At 40.0% G+C, this 16,043-nt stretch overlaps 1 protein-coding gene across 1 annotated transcript; it reads left to right on the plus strand.

Moving 5' to 3' along the window:
- Window positions 1–2,879: 2,879 nt before the first annotated feature.
- On the plus strand, window positions 2,880–15,463 carry LOC135541419 (heme transporter hrg1-A-like). Its single transcript, XM_064967655.1, has 3 exons — window positions 2,880–3,318; window positions 9,104–9,271; window positions 13,606–15,463. Exons 1-3 carry the CDS (start codon window positions 3,189–3,191, stop codon window positions 13,740–13,742), a joined length of 435 nt encoding a protein of 144 aa, XP_064823727.1. The 5' UTR covers window positions 2,880–3,188; the 3' UTR covers window positions 13,743–15,463.
- Window positions 15,464–16,043: the final 580 nt, after the last annotated feature.

The raw sequence follows: 16,043 nt of genomic DNA on the forward strand, positions 1-16,043 counted from the left end.
ACGTCAGAGGACATCCAGAAGCTGTGGGTTTGACCTCTGGCTTTCTACAAGACTCAAGGTGTCTGCTAAGGGATTTGTCAAGGGTTTTCAGGCTATATCTCGGCAAGGACTCACACTGGCCTTGGCTAAAACAAAACAATCTAGCTAATTACAAACACAGGAAATGGCTGGAACTTTCCGACTTTCACTTTCTCTAGCTTCTTCTTCTCAGAGTTGGAGATCGCTTAGCATGTTCTGCTCCACATCACCCGTGGGCGGAGAATCAGATTTCTTGTGATTAACTAATATTTTTTATGATAACTTCTATTTATTCTGCTATATCTCCATAGCCTTTTGTACAATTGTCCTCCATTGTTATTTTTTTAAATTTTTTTCTAACCTTTATTTAACTACAGTATAGTATTCAGTTGCACATGATAAGTAATGAAAGGTATGATGTAACACAGGATGAACTGATCTTATTCAGCTAGTTTAGGCCTATATAGCCAGCTTATACAAGCTATTGTATATTAGCTTACACAATCTATAGATGTCAATAGAGGGCTGTACGGTCAAGCTTCCGAGAACTAAGGTAAGGAAGTGGCAAGAGTTGTCAGAGGTGTATGAATAACTGGGAGTACAAAACTAGGGTATTTGGTGCTGAGGGATGTTATTTATTTTTTGCCTGCTGGTGTGCAAGAATACCACAGAACGACTGAGCAATCTCTATCAAGTCTTCCAATACCACAGTGGGCGGTGGTTTCTCATAATTCCGCAGTCACTTGAGCCTGACACCTCTCTCTGGTGTGATGCCGCGTTCACAACATCTCGTTATTTTCTTAAATACAAGCATACAACTGGGAAAAATCCCCTTGAATGCCCCTCCAGCTGGTAATTACTTTGGGAAACTCGTCTATCATCCCTGTGCGCTGAGTTTCCCACTTGCACCTCTCTGACGTAATTTGTCAACAAAAAAGACAGCAAGCATGGAGGCATCTTCATCAGTATTTGTTTATGGTAAGAAGAAAATCTAAATTGTTCATACAAAATGTATTCTGTTCATCTTCCATTTATGAATGTAGGAAGTGAAAGGAGCTCTGTTTTTTTTTTACCTTTATTTGACTAGGCAAGTCAGTTAAGAACAAATTCTTATTTTCAATGACAGCCTAGGAACAGTGGGTTAACTGCCTGTTCAGGGGCAGAACGACAGATTTTGTACCTTGTCAGCTCTGGGATTTGAACTTGCAACCTTTCGGTTACTAGTCCAATGCTCTAACCACTAGGCTACACTGCCGCCCGATATAATTTTTATGGGCAAAAAATTTGCAAAACAATCACAAGCATTCTAATGATGTCCATGGGCCTCCATGGTATTTCCCACTTCAAAATGTGAATGCATTCAACTCATATTTAACACTTCACAACTGGTAATTACCACCTTCCCAACTGGCTATGAATGCAGCAAAAGGATTTAATTGATGCCTTATCATTAGCTGTGAATATTAGATAACAGCATTGTCAAGCAAATGTGTGGAAGGTCAGTAGGTATCTAGGGAGGGATGGGGAAGTTGAGGTGGGGTCATTTTGGATTAGGAAGTTGGTTAGTGTTAGTGGGGAAACACCCAGATGGGAGGTGTGAGGAATGTGGGGTAGCTACCTGCAGATTCAGGTAGCTAACCTGGTTGGTTAGCTACCTGCAGATTCATGCAGGGTAGTAACATTATGAGTTGGGATTATGTTTAATTGTTTAGCTAGCTAGCTAGTTACATGTCTAAACAAAAGACTCCTCTGTGTAAGTAACCCTGTCAATAGAATGTTCATGTTGTCACCAACAACTGTCATAGATGTAGCTGGTAAATTTGCTCTTGCTATCTACTTCGATTTCAGAGCACTCGTCTGAGTGTGCCACAGTGCAGAATAACTGATAAATTTACGAATGCTCAACACCTGTTGAATATGGCCGGAATATGTAAGCGTAATTAAATTGTTGCCAGCAGCACAGTTGCCAGCAGCACGCTCGGAATAACGTAAAAACAGCCTAACCCGCTCTGCTAGGTCAAGTAAACTGGTTCCCTCATTTGTGTCTGGAAGTAGCTAGAAAGCTAGCCAATGTTAGCCAGTTAGCTTAGGTGCTTGACTGCTATTGTTAGGTCAGAGCTCTCGGATCCGAGAGAAAAACGCTCTGAATTTACGAACAGACAATCTGACAACGCTCTGAGTTTACAAATGCCCAGAGCACACTCTGGCACTCCAGACTGAATTTACGAACACACCCGTAGTATAAACCAGCCTTTAGTCTTGAAATCTTTGGTTGTTTACTATATGACCTCACATGTAAATCCCTAAAGAGCTGGGTGGGGCTAAGGCTTAAGAGGGTGTGAAAGATACTGAATGGGTGTAGACAAAGAAGAGCTATCCAGTTGGTGTACCAAAATATTCAAGGGCCATTTTCTCAAAAGTGAGGTTACAAAATTTATCAACTTTCAAAGCAGAATTACTCTCCATTGCTCCTCTACTGTAGTGTATGTGTAACGGATGTGAAACGGCTAGCTTAGTTAGCGGTGTGCGCTAAATAGCGTTTCAATCGGTGACGTAACTTGCTCTGAGACCTTGAAGTAGTAGTTCCCCTTGCTCTGCAGGAGCCGCGGCTTTTGTGGAGCGATGGGGAACGACGCTTCGAGGGTGCTGTTGTTGATCTGTGCAAAGGGTCCCTGGTTCGTGCCCGGGTATGGGCGAGGGGACGGATTCTACTTTTACTGTTACATATGATATACCATTTTCTAGCTCTGAGGCTTTACTTTCATCCAATGTAAAAAACACAATTTCAAATTTTGATACGTAAGATCGGTCACAAATGTGTAATTCGCACTCCGACCTGAGAAAGGCAGCAATACAGCGTCTATTCTGTCGGAAACGCAGAAGAAGAAGAATAACAACAACCGTTTTTGGCTTACAAATAGGGCACATCGTTCGTGTTGTGTTGTTGTGTAGACTTTTATATTAACTATGTCGATTTAGCTCACATTTGCAGCAACGTAACGTATTAGCTACTGTCGTTCGGACGTTTTTATCCCAGTACACTACCATGCAGCTGTTAAACTAGCTTGAGTCGTGGAGTACAGAAGCGAGTTTCTCAAAGCAAAGCACTTGTTTTTACACGTTGACGGTATTATTATTTAAGTCTTCCTCTCGTGTGTCATCCGTGCCCAATGGGGTTCAATAAGACGTACATCAGTATCGGGTATGCCTCTTTGGGCATGTTTATAGGATTCTCTGCGTTTCTCGTGTGGAACATCGCGTACAAACAATCATGGACAGCTGCAATGGGAGGATTATCAGGTAAAGTATTAGCCAGACTGTAAACAATTATTTATTTTGTGAATGAGGCTGCAGACATGATGTAACATTATAGCTTATGCAATATTTTCAGGATGCAACTGTCCATCTGACTCACATGAGCTGGATATTGACACAGTGGCGGTACCCATCTCATGTTGCAAGTGTTCCAATCCTCGAGTTTGGAGTTACACATGTTTAGAAGCCCACACTCGAATGTATGTTCGAATGTTCAGAGACAGACCGACAGAGATATGATTCTAAGAAGATGTTGTATAATCTGTCGGTCGGCAACATTCTATAGTTCTAAGCGTTGCAACATGACCCTCACTGAACAACATGCCCCAGGTCAAGGTATTCTAACTAGCAAAGTTGAATCGGTAAACTTGACTTCAGAAGAGACTTCAGAAGAGAATAGCTAAATCTCTACACACCAGGTTATAAACTACTACATCTCTGTACATTACATTACATATATTGGACATAGGCCTATTTACTTTTATGTCTACTTTCGCGTTTCCGAAACAGTTTATTGCACATCAGTGTTTTAGCATCAGCTATTACAGTGTTTCACTCAGCACGCACCCCTTCTAGCGTTGGGGAACCCCCGCGCCCCGCCACGTCTTTCTTTTTCTATGGGCACAAGCTCTATTCAGGACACAAACTGTCCATACCCATTTTGCAGGTTTAAAACTTATTTCCTGCAATTTTACACATTTTGTCATAGGGTGCAGATATCATTTAGCAGTTTTAAAGCAAATGTTCTTGCAATTCTATACGTTTTGCCATGTATAATTTTGTATTCATGTGCTATTTTAGTGACTCACACATTACTACAAAACCTAGCTAAAAACGTTAGTGTAACAGTATAGCTTCCGTCCCTCTCCTCGAACCAGGGATCCTCTGCACACATCAAGAACTGCCGCCCATGAAGCATCGTGACCCATCGCTCCACAAAAGCCGTGGCCTTTTCAGAGCAAGGGCATCAACTACTTCAAGGTCTCAGCGAGTGATGTCATTGAAAAGCTATTAGCGCGCACCCCGCTAACTAGCTAGCCATTTCACATTGGTTACATTAGCTGCCATGGGCTTGTTGATCTGGACATTTCTGACAAGTTATAAATAGCTCTCTAAGATCTGCAATGACTGACATGACAAGAGAAACTGATGATGTACTACCCAATTTCGAAATTACACCTTGTGCATTTTAGAGGTCGACCGATTATGATTTTTCACCGCTGATACCGATTTATTGGAGGACCAAAAAAAAGCAGATACTGATAATCAGCCAATTAAAAAAAAAAAAAATATATATATATATATATATATATACATCCAGAAATACAGATTTCTGATTGTTATGAAAACTTGAAATCGGCCCTAATTAATCGGCCATTCTGATTAATCGTTCGACCTCTAGTGCATTTTACTATTACAACTTTCAAGAGTAGGTTGAAAGCCTTCCTGGTTAACCTGGAATATTTATTCCTGATTCTAAAATACTGGTCAAAAACCTGTCAGGTGTCAACTCAAACTGTACTGTATTTCTGCTTACACAGCCTTTTTAAACAGTCTCCTCAGATGAACTTGTCACACAACTTCCAATGGGATGAGTAGCAGGACTTATCTCCGCATCACCATTACAATTTGCTGACCTGATAAGAGTGGAAGCCTGCGCCTACCATAAAGCAGTTAAACTTTCAAGTATTGAACATTGGCTACACTGCAGTCGAAGGAACATTAAGGCCTAGTTACCAACCATGCATAGTAATTGTACAATAAATTATGTGCTTTATAATTAAGTTCTATATTGCCTAGTATTTGCATTTAAGTGCTTTTAGAGTATTATTTGTGTTTTTTATTTTATAATGTGGTGTAAAACACAGGTATTGACAGTGTAACGCTAAGAGCACCCCTTTTGTCAGTTATGCAATGATCTAGTTAATTAGTGGTGCATTTGTGGCTGTGAACTTTGAGCTCTTGTTAGTTCATCCTCTCAGGTCAGCAAGTTGATATGTGTGACTTTTCTCTCTTCTCATTGTTGTAAACTTCTCATACTACTTCTTCAAAGAGAATAGTAGCTGCAGATGCCGCTTTAGTAATATATTTGTATTGTAGCGACCCACACAGACAGCTGTGTGTTACATGTTAGTCTGTTAGTTGGTTGTACTTACCAGTACCCAGTGTTCGCGGGGTCTGACATGCCAATCAACCTGCTATCTGCCAATCACGGGAATGACTGGAATGTTCTGATGCCGGGCATCCTGGTGGTTGGCGGAGTGGCGTGGAGGGGGGTTGGGCAGGGGGATGGAGCATTGGAAGTTCAGACCAGGTTTAGCCATTGTTCTCTCTCTTACATCTGGCCTTCACAAGAGAAGGTCACAGTTGGTTTGTGGGGTATCCTTCGTTTATTTGGCGTGGGCTACGGCCAAACAGTAGCCTGTGTAAAGTTGGGTTAATAAACCGTCAATTCGTAAACTGAATCCTCTGTCTGAACAATTGGTCTTTTTATGATCTAGTCCGGTTATTACAGTATGTATATTTCACGTACAGTGTACACCTGTATGTGAAGTCAAATTACTTTTTATAAAGTGCGCTGTCACTAATGTTCCAAAGGCCAAATCCACTTTTTTTCTTGTGGGGTCATGATAGCAGCATGTGATGTGTGGTGCCTATGCCAATAGAGAAACAATCAATAAAGTGCAATTCTTGTGCTTGGTCATATGATTGTAAACCATGAGATGTGGAAATTAGTGGGGTCAGCATGGCAGATTGACACAGCAGAATAAGACAAGCCTTCTCTGTATCAGAGCAGGAAGTCTGATAGCAACAGGCTCAGAGACAGTTTCTATCTACAAGCCTTTAGACTGCTGAACTCTTAAACTGGACTGACCAGCTGCATTCCTTAGCACACACTCACACAGATATAGACTCTTTCACACATACTTATACATTCATGCTACACACACATCACAACTGCTGCTATCAGACTCTTATTGCCACCCCCCGCTGATCTCCAAAACATGTGTAAATATTGGACAATAAATGGTGCCTTCCTGTATTATACTTATGCTCAAATGTTTATTCTATTCTACTGAGGCATTGTTCATATTCTTATATTTGATTTCTTATTGTTTATTTGTTGAGAAGGGAACCTGCAAGTAAGCATTTCATTGGACGGTGTATACCAGGTGTATACCAGGTGTATACCGTACATACGACTAATAAAACATGAAGTTCCCTCTAACAATTGAACTTAGTAGCTTTGCTGTATCCCAATTCTCTGCACCTTTCCCCCCCAAAATCCCCATCATTGATTTAAAAGCTTTGGATTGTTGTAAGCATTGGTAGGAGGGAGTTTCCACCATTTGTTAAATCCACGACAGGAAGTGTGCAAGTGCACACTTCAGGAAAAGGGTGGAGAATCAAGACTCAGCCCTAATCACTATCTGACCATGTTTGAAAGGAAGCCAGAATGGTACTTTCAAACCTCAAACACTGTTAAAACTTTTTAACCCCCAACCCTGAAGAAAGAACATAAAGTTTATGTAGGCTACTTGCTCATTAGTTCTGGGCCTGTATTCAAAACATATGTCAGTGGGTTATGATCCAGGGTCTGGTCCTCCCTGTCTATATACACTTATTTTTACTAGAGCTGGGATTTGCCAGGGACCTCACAATACGATATTATCATGATACTTCGGGTGTGTTCGTAAATTCACTCTGGAGTGCCAGAGTGCCTTTGGGCGTTTCATAAATTCAGAGTTTTTTTTTGGCTGGGTCTGTTTCTCTTAACTTGTTTTGTACTGAAGTGAACAACTTTTGTTTGTCCGAGGAGTAGGTTTGAGCCGAGTGTTCTGACCACAGCTTGGCTGCTTGACTGCCGTTGGAACTGGCTAAAGTTGACTTGCTTGCTAGCTACTTTCAGGCACAAATGAGAGTACCTCACTCTGACCATTTTACTTGCCCTAGCATAGCTGGTTAGGCTGTTTTCATGTTATCTAGAGCGTTGTTGACGAACTGTGCTCCTGGCAACAATTTTAATAATGCTTTTTTGCTGACGTTTACCGAAACTGGTCGTATTCAATGGGTGTTGCACGTTCGTAAATTCATTAGTTATTCTGCGCTCTGGCACACTCAGATGAGAGTGCTCTGAAATCGGTGTAGATATCCAGAGTGAGTTTACGAATGCCCCCTTAGATTCTATATGTATTGTGATTTGATACTGTGGTTTTATTGTGATTTGATGTTCCAAACATATTGGTCACGAGGTGTCTGCTGCAGAGGGACAAGAGCCATGAGAAAACAAGTTTTGATCGGTCATGGAAATAAGTGCTGAACACTTTTTTAAATTTTTTTTTATTTTTATTATTGTTATTTTTTTTCTCCCAATTTTAGAAGAAGATGGAGAACAAACTATAAAGGAGAAATACTGGTGTTTTGGTACAGGTACAGCCAACTAGCTCAAAAATATTGCAGTATTGTCGATACAATATACAGTGGGGAGAACAAGTATTTGATACTTAAATAAATAAAAATACACTACCGATTTTGCAGGTTTTCCTACTTACAAAGCATGTAGAGGTCTGTCATTTTTATCATAGGTACACTTCAACTGTGAGAGACGGAATCTAAAACAAAAGTCCAGAAAATCACATTGTATGATTTTTAAGTAATTAATTTGCATTGTATTGCATGACATAAGTATTTGATACATCAGAAAAGCAGAACTTAATATTTGGTACAGAAACCTTTGTTTGCAATTAGAGATCATACGTTTCCTGTAGTTCTTGACCAGGTTTGCACACACTGCAGCAGGGATTTTGGCCCACTCCTCCATACAGACCTTCTCCAGATCCTTCAGGTTTCGGGGCTGTTGCTGGGCAATACAGACTTTCAGCTCCCTTCAACGATTTTCTATTGAGTTTAGGTCTGAAGACTGGCTAGGCCACTCCAGGACCTTGAGATGCTTCTTACGGAGCCACTCCTTAGTTGCCCTGGCTGTGTGTTTTAATATTATCCCAATATGTAACTGTATTACTATTATTTACACTTAGTCATTATGATCTAAATGGTAAGACTGTTTCTATAGGCCTGTTAACAGCACTCCTGCGTTGAGACTCGTTGTGAATATGGCCACTTTGTCCTACCTAGCATGCTCAACGAGTAAGGACTGTTGAAATATGGTGAAAGTGGATCACGAAAGACAGTGCTATACATTGTCAAATAGACTTGTTGTTATCAAGCTGACACCGTAAAAGAGGAACATGGAGTGAGTGACAACACATGAATTGAGACACAAATGACACAGCAAAATGTTATGTGCTGTGTCAGAATATGTTCACCCCTAACACATCTCCACACAATAACCTATAGTAGCCTAACCTCAATGGTCATGTACTCTTCTCTCCACCAGCACAGCTAGAAGAGGACCGGCCACTCCTCAGAGCCTGGTTCCTCTCTCGGTTTCTTCCTCGGTTCCTGCCTTTCTAGGGAGTTTATCCCTAGCCATCGTGCCTCTACATCTGCATTGCTTGCTCTTTGGGGTTTTAGGCTGCGTTTCTGCATAAGCACTTTGTGACATCTGCTGACGTAAAAAGGCCTTTATAAATCCATTTGATTCATTGAAGGCAGTTTAAGATTTTATAACAAAGAGGAAATCCTCATCAAATTCTTTCAATTAAATACTTAGTTACTTAGTGCTTGTCTCATCATGTCAGGAATTTGACTCAAAGTGTAAGGATTTTGGACAACCAGCCCCTGACTGTCTGTGTCTCTTCCCCCTCAGGTGTGCTGGCTTTCTGGGCCCTCATCACCCACATCATGTACTTGCAGGACTACTGGCGTACCTGGCTGAAGGGCCTCAAGTTCTTCCTTTTCATGGGTGTCTTCTTTGCCCTTCTGGCAGTGGTGGCCTTCATCACCTTCCTCTCCCTCGCCATCACCAACAAAGAGTGTGAGTCTCTCACACACACACTCCATTCACTCTCTTATTCCTTCACTCCTTCTTTGATCCTAATTTGCTTCTCATCTGCCCTTCACTTGCTCTACTGTTCATTCTCTAACCACTGTTTTTCATATAAGGCTGAAGTCATCTGTGTAAACTGCTGACCTAGACACTTGCGTATAATCCGAGCACAAACAAATATGCACAAATAAGCTAGCGAACGTCCTTGGCTGCTATGATAGCCAACATTGCCTCGCTAGCTAACTTTACAGTCCTATGTTGGCTAACGTTAGATGGGTAACGTTAGCTTGCTTATCCAAAGTCTAGCAGTTAGCCTCTGTAGCTAACACCAGTCAGTTGAAAGCTAGCCAGCTAACGAACAGGAAAAGAAAGGCAGCAAGCTATAATTGGTCATAGAATTAGTTAGCTAGAACCAAACAACAACAGCTGACCTCACCCACATTTGTACGGAATGGGGTAACTGCGACATTCAAACGAGGCTGCAATGAAAACGAATGGGACTGTAGTGACTGTGTTTGCATCAAAATCCGGGGTGTGAACTACGTTTTGATTCAGCGTTGATTGACATGGTAATGGACTAACAGTATTGGAGAAAATATGAAAAAACTGACCCCTCTGATGTATGTTACATCGTGACGTGTCACTACGTAATGTACAGCGTGCATTTGCAACTCATTTTGTGCCGTACAGCCTCTTTCCACCAGGGGTAGCCCTTCTCTCGCAGATTAAAATCATGCTTAACCATATACACTTGTAAGAAAACTTCATGATTTTTGTCTAAATTAAAATAATTATTGCTAATATTTCATGACTAGGGTGCCAATTGCATTTTGTTGAACATCATTACTGCGAGCCATCATGGCACTCAAAAGCCAGAACAGCTGCAGTTCACTTGTGAGGCTAACATTAGCGCAGCCCTAAATCCCTCTTCAAATTCAACACAACCCTTCAAACAGGTATGTGATGAGACATTACATAAACTCTGTTTTATTTACATTTTAAAGTTGATTAGTTGGACAAATCGGGTGTAAAAAAAATTAAAAATAAAAATAAATAAAAACTGTTTCTTTACTCAACATATTTCCCCCTTTCAAGATCACTTCGTAGCTTTCGCTACCCACCCAACATTTTTTTAAAGTCCCGACAAAGCTCATTGCCTTCTTGAATTATGCAGAGATGGGCATCATGAAGGTCTCGTCATTAATTTTGTTGGAAAGGGGAGAAAGTGTGCTTTACATTGGTATTGATATTACAGTTGATCTGGAAGTATTATGTTTTTTGGGCGCAAAAATAAGGTCAATTGTACGGACCAAGGCGATGTACAAAAGTGAGTGAATTTACGTTAGCTAGCTCACGTCCAAATGCCAGTCCTATATTTTTCCACAAAACATCGCTCACTAGCTACATCAGTTCAAACCAACACTAAACTTTGGGCAAATTGTCATGGTGCTACCTTGCAAAAGCCCATTGCATGCATTGTAACACAAGCTAGCTACCTACTCCATAGTCCAAGGTGCTGTAAGAGCTAGCCACATTTCACTGTCAGAACACAATTCAAACTGTAGCTGAGAAAACAAATGTTGAATTAACCATTTTCTTTTACTTTGCATTCAACGGCAATTGAGTAATATTTTGTGACGTAAGACTGTCACAATCAATTGAGCTTTTCACCTTCTGAAAACTACAGACAATTACTTTTGTTTATCCATGGTAAATGCAACACATTCTACAAACAGTTCAAAATTGATTTGAGTTATTAGAAGGCAACATCCAGCAGACCAGGGTTTAAACCAGCAACCCTTGCAGTTATGCAAGCATACCACCTGTGCTGTTAAGGCCCAGACCTTTTGGCGGAGGCTGATTTTAAAGGGCAAAATAGCACTGCCGATGACTGACTTTTGATTGTGGGACAAAAAGTCAGGCTTTTTGTGAAAATGTTGTATAATGCACCTTTAATAGAAAATCACCTTCCGGTGTAAAAAATTGGTCTGAAGCCAAATGCTCTACTAAGGTTTCCAGCACACAGCTTTGACCTACAACAGTAGATATGTTTGTCTATTGTACTTCAAACAATGCGTATGCAGGTTGCTAAGGATTCAAACCTTCTTAAACAGCCTAATTCATACTCTTCAGTGGAGTAATGGACTTTACTGTGTTCTGCTATTAAATAATGTGTATATACACTACCGTTCAAAAGTGTGGGGTCACTTAGAAATGTCCTTTTTGAAAGAAAATTAAAAAAATTGTCCATTAAAATAATATCAAATTGATCAGAAATGCAGTGTAGACAATGTTGTAAATGACTATTTTAGCTGGAAACGGCTGATTTAAAAAAAAATATATATATTTATTGAATATCTACATAGCGTACAGAGGCCCATTATCAGCAACCATCACTCCTGTGTTCCAATGGCATGTTGTGTTAGCTAATCCAAGTTTTATCATTTTAAAAGGCCAGCATCCCGGAGTCGCCTCTTCACTGTTGACGTTGAGACTGGTGTTTTGCAGGTACTATTTAATGAAGCTGCTAGTTGAGGACTTGTGAGGCGTCTGTTTCTCAAACTGGACACTCTAATGTACTTGTTCTCTTGCTCAGTTGTGCACCTGGGCCTCCCACTCCTCTTTCTATTCTGGTTAGAGCCAGTTTGCTCTGTTCTGTGAAGGGAGTAGTACACAGCGTTGTACGAGATCTTCAGTTTCTTGGCAATTTTTGACATGGAATAGCCTTCATTTCTCAGAACAAGAATAGACTGTCGAGTTTCAGACAAAGGGTCTTTGTTTCTGGCCATTTTGAGCCTGTAATCAAATGCTGATGCTCCAGATACTCAACTAGTCTAAAATAAAGGCCAGTGTTATTGCTTCTTTAATCAGGACAGCAGTTTTCAGCTGTGCTAACATAATTGAAAAATTGTTTTCTAATGATCAATTAGCCCTTTAAAATTATAAACTTGGATTAGCTAACACAACATGCCATTGGAACACAGGAGTGATGGTTGCTGATAATGGGCCTCTGTACGCCTATGTCGATGTTCCATAAAAAAATCTTCAGTTTCCAGCTACAATAGTAATTTACAACATTAACAATATGTACACTGCATTTCTGATCAATTTCATGTTATTTTAATGGACAAAGAATGTGCTTTTCTTTCAAAAACAAGGACATTTCTAAGTGACCCCAAACTTTTGAACGGTAGTGTGTGTGTGTGTGTGTGTGTGTGTGTGTGTGTGTGTATATACAGCCTAATGAGAGAGATAAGTATTTTTAGATATAGGCCTTTTGTAAATGTGTATTATTATTATTATAGCATCGCCATCTTTTATTGCAACATTAAATAGAAATGCACACAACTTTAAGCTACATATTCATTTTCACATAGGTAATGAACTGCCCATTGATCCGCACAGCAATTGATAAAACAGGACTGTTTCTGAGCTTATGTGGATATTACACAGGTAAGCTAACGGTTACAGAAATCAGGAATGCAGACAGGCTCTGTAGACCTCTATAAGAGTGACTGTATCCAACACACCATAACCTGTTGTTATGATATCTATAAAATATACATTTTTCCTCAATGTCATGTATTCCTAAAATAAAGGTTTAATGAAATACAGGCAGGCACCACATTACTACAAGTCAAAACAACTCGCTCAATCAAGTGTGATGGTCTTGTAAGTATAAAAGGAAAGCTTGCTTTCATATCATTTTAAAATGCTTGAGCTGGTACTGGAATGGGATGTGTGAAGAGTCCAATACTTTAACATGTATGCGGTTCAAGTCACATTATTGTGGCAGCACCTCCTCTAAGAGTATGAATTAGGCTGCTTGAGAAAGTTAGAATCTTAAGCAACCTGCCCACACATTATTTGAAGTACAATAGACCAACATAGCTGGTGTAGTAGGTCAAAACTGTGGTCTGGAAAACCTTGGTAGAGCATGGGTGGAGTAGTTATTGTGGTGCTCGTGAATTTCCTTTCTTTTTCGACTTCAGACCAATGCCTACTTCTCACTTAATTTAGTTTTTTGTTTTTAATTTAGTCATTAGTATTGCATATTTCAGCTCTTAGGGCACATGATTACATCTATTTCCACACAAAATGACTGCTTCCCAGAGATTTTGTGCTGTGATCTCCCATAAGTTCATGGGGTTATGTGAAATCCATTGCCTGTGTGTGCTACAAGCCTAAAGCTATGGTCAGTTTTTCTACAGGAACCTTCATGGAGAAGTACCTGAGTCAATGAAATGTGTAACAGTGTGCCAATCTGGTCTCTTGCACTGAGTCCGCAAGACTAATATCTGTCATGTCTCTGTCATTTCCAGCACTGACCGACCCGAGGAGCCTGTTCCTGTCGGGCGTGTGGAGTTTAATGACCCTGAAGTGGTCCATCCTGCTGGCCCTCTACTCCCATCGCTACCGCAAAGAGTTTGCTGACATCAGCATCCTCAGTGACTTTTGATAAGGGCCATTGAACCCCTCTATAGTGAGGGAATGAGTACCATGATCTCCACCTATGCCCGGGCCTCCTCGTTTAGGTTAACCCCTCTTTTCCTATGTCTGTGAAATCAAATCAACGTTAATTTGTCACGTGCACAGGATACAACTGGTGTAAACAGTACAGTGAAATACCTGCAAGCTCTTCCTTAACAATGTAGTATTCAATATCAAAGAGAAAGAAATAGAACATCCACAATAGAATCTTAAAAAGCTCACAGAAACAGGGAATGCTCAGCGCCTGCTAGCCAGTCTATCCTCAAGTTCATCCCTATTTTATACTGTTTGTGGATTTTACTGTCTTCATATACATATGTATGTGACACTCTTGTCTGTGTTCCTGTTGTATGTCCTCTAAAGTTGTTTTAGTCATATGCCAATATCTCTCTTTTTATGAGATTAGGGGTTCTTATTTGATGAATTTGTATCTAACCCTTGATGATCATGTACATCTACCTATGATGTTTTTTTTACTATCTAATATATATATTATTCCTTCTCTGATTTATTTGTGGTTATGATACAGAATTGACTTCCATTCTCTTGCCACAAGGGGGCGTCACTCCATCAAATGCGTTGGCTGTTGGAAAATGTTTGTTTTTAGATGGAAAATGTTTGTTTTTAGATGGAAAATGTTTGTTTTTAGATGTAAGCCTATCTCAGAATTAATCTCAGTGTAGTATAACTGTACTCTACCTGCACAAATCATAGAACATCAATTCTAGACAACAATAGGACACATCACAGGCATGTTTGGGAAATCCAAGTAGTTGGATTTTAGTAGGACTCTATTCTGTGTTATCTGTTTTTGCACTTTGTGCTTGGGTTCATAAAAACTTACTGTCACCTGCAGTGATGTGACAAAGCCACTACATTTAGTTCGTTGGGTCTCAACACTATTTGGAAACACTTTACTTAATGCTGACAGGTATAATGCATTTCTTTATGCAGCTATAATACTTTGTAAGACTTATCATAAGACTTGTTTGACCCCCTTTATAAAGTCTTATAGCGTTATACCTGCCAGTGTTAGCCACTATCACAGCATCCCACCACCACTGTATAAAATGATTATATGAAGAAAGATTGTACTACCATCCCATAATGTAAGAACTGCTTTTATAACATTTGCAAATCAATTTCAAATGTCTCTTTTTAGTACTCATGGTATTTGAATGGAGATATTTCGCAGCATTTTTATTATTGCCATGATGGGAAGTTGTCAACAAAGTGAGCGAGGACCGAACCAACGATGTCACAAGTGTGAGAGGGGACCATTAGGGCTTAATAATATGAGCCTTTGACCAATTTTATTCCGATAAACGCTTTGACTCCCAACACAAGGACCCGAGTCCGAAAAGGTACCCTACTCCCTAGATAGTGCACTACAGACGGACCAAGGACTAATTGCGTGAATGCTTCAGTAATCCTAAACATTTGTTTGTTGCTTCTCCGATCCAAAATATTGGTGATCATCATACTGCTGCTTGTGGAGATTAATTTGATCCTGTTCTTCCTTTTTCCTTTTTAAATGTCTGTTGTTTCTATGTGAGCTACCACATCTAGCATATTGTAATAATGAAACATGACATGATGTATATCCTCTTGCGAGTGTGTGTAGGAATGTATGTCTGTTGTACAGGTATGTATGTGAGAGCCATATTAATAAAATATAATTGTAGGACAGCTGGTTTTATTGCGTTGGTAGTACATCTCGTACAATGTCATACATAACAGTTAGAACCTTGTGTTATACCTCTAATCAAATGTTATTGGTCACATACACATGGTTAGCAGATGTTAACGCGAGTGTAGCGAAATGCTTGTGCTTCTAGTTCCGACGATGCAGTAATATCTAACAAGTAATCTAAAAATGTCACAACTACCTTATACACAGAAGTGTAAAGGAACAACCTCAGTTGTACAATGTGAGTGTGTACTAGGCACAGGGCGAAGTGTCTATAGACTTTGATTACAAAGATGTGCTCCGTTCTTTTGAAAGCTTTACTAGCAGATAGAAAGCACCCTCATCTTAATGGTGTACTTTGATGAAAAGCTTAGCTTAACTACATTGTGGAAGTGGTTGCACTGTTGCTGTGGGGTACCCCGGGAAGGGGTTTAATTGATGGAGAAAAGAAGAACTGACCTCTAGCGCCTCATGTTTGGAAACAACTTAAATTATATGCATCATAGGACTTGCCATGACATAACAGCCTTATTATAAGACCTTATGAAGGCTCATACATGGTTATATACAAGTTATAAT

Source organism: Oncorhynchus masou, chromosome 6, assembly GCF_036934945.1.
Source record: "Oncorhynchus masou masou isolate Uvic2021 chromosome 6, UVic_Omas_1.1, whole genome shotgun sequence".
NCBI classification, from domain to species: Eukaryota; Metazoa; Chordata; class Actinopteri; order Salmoniformes; family Salmonidae; genus Oncorhynchus; species Oncorhynchus masou.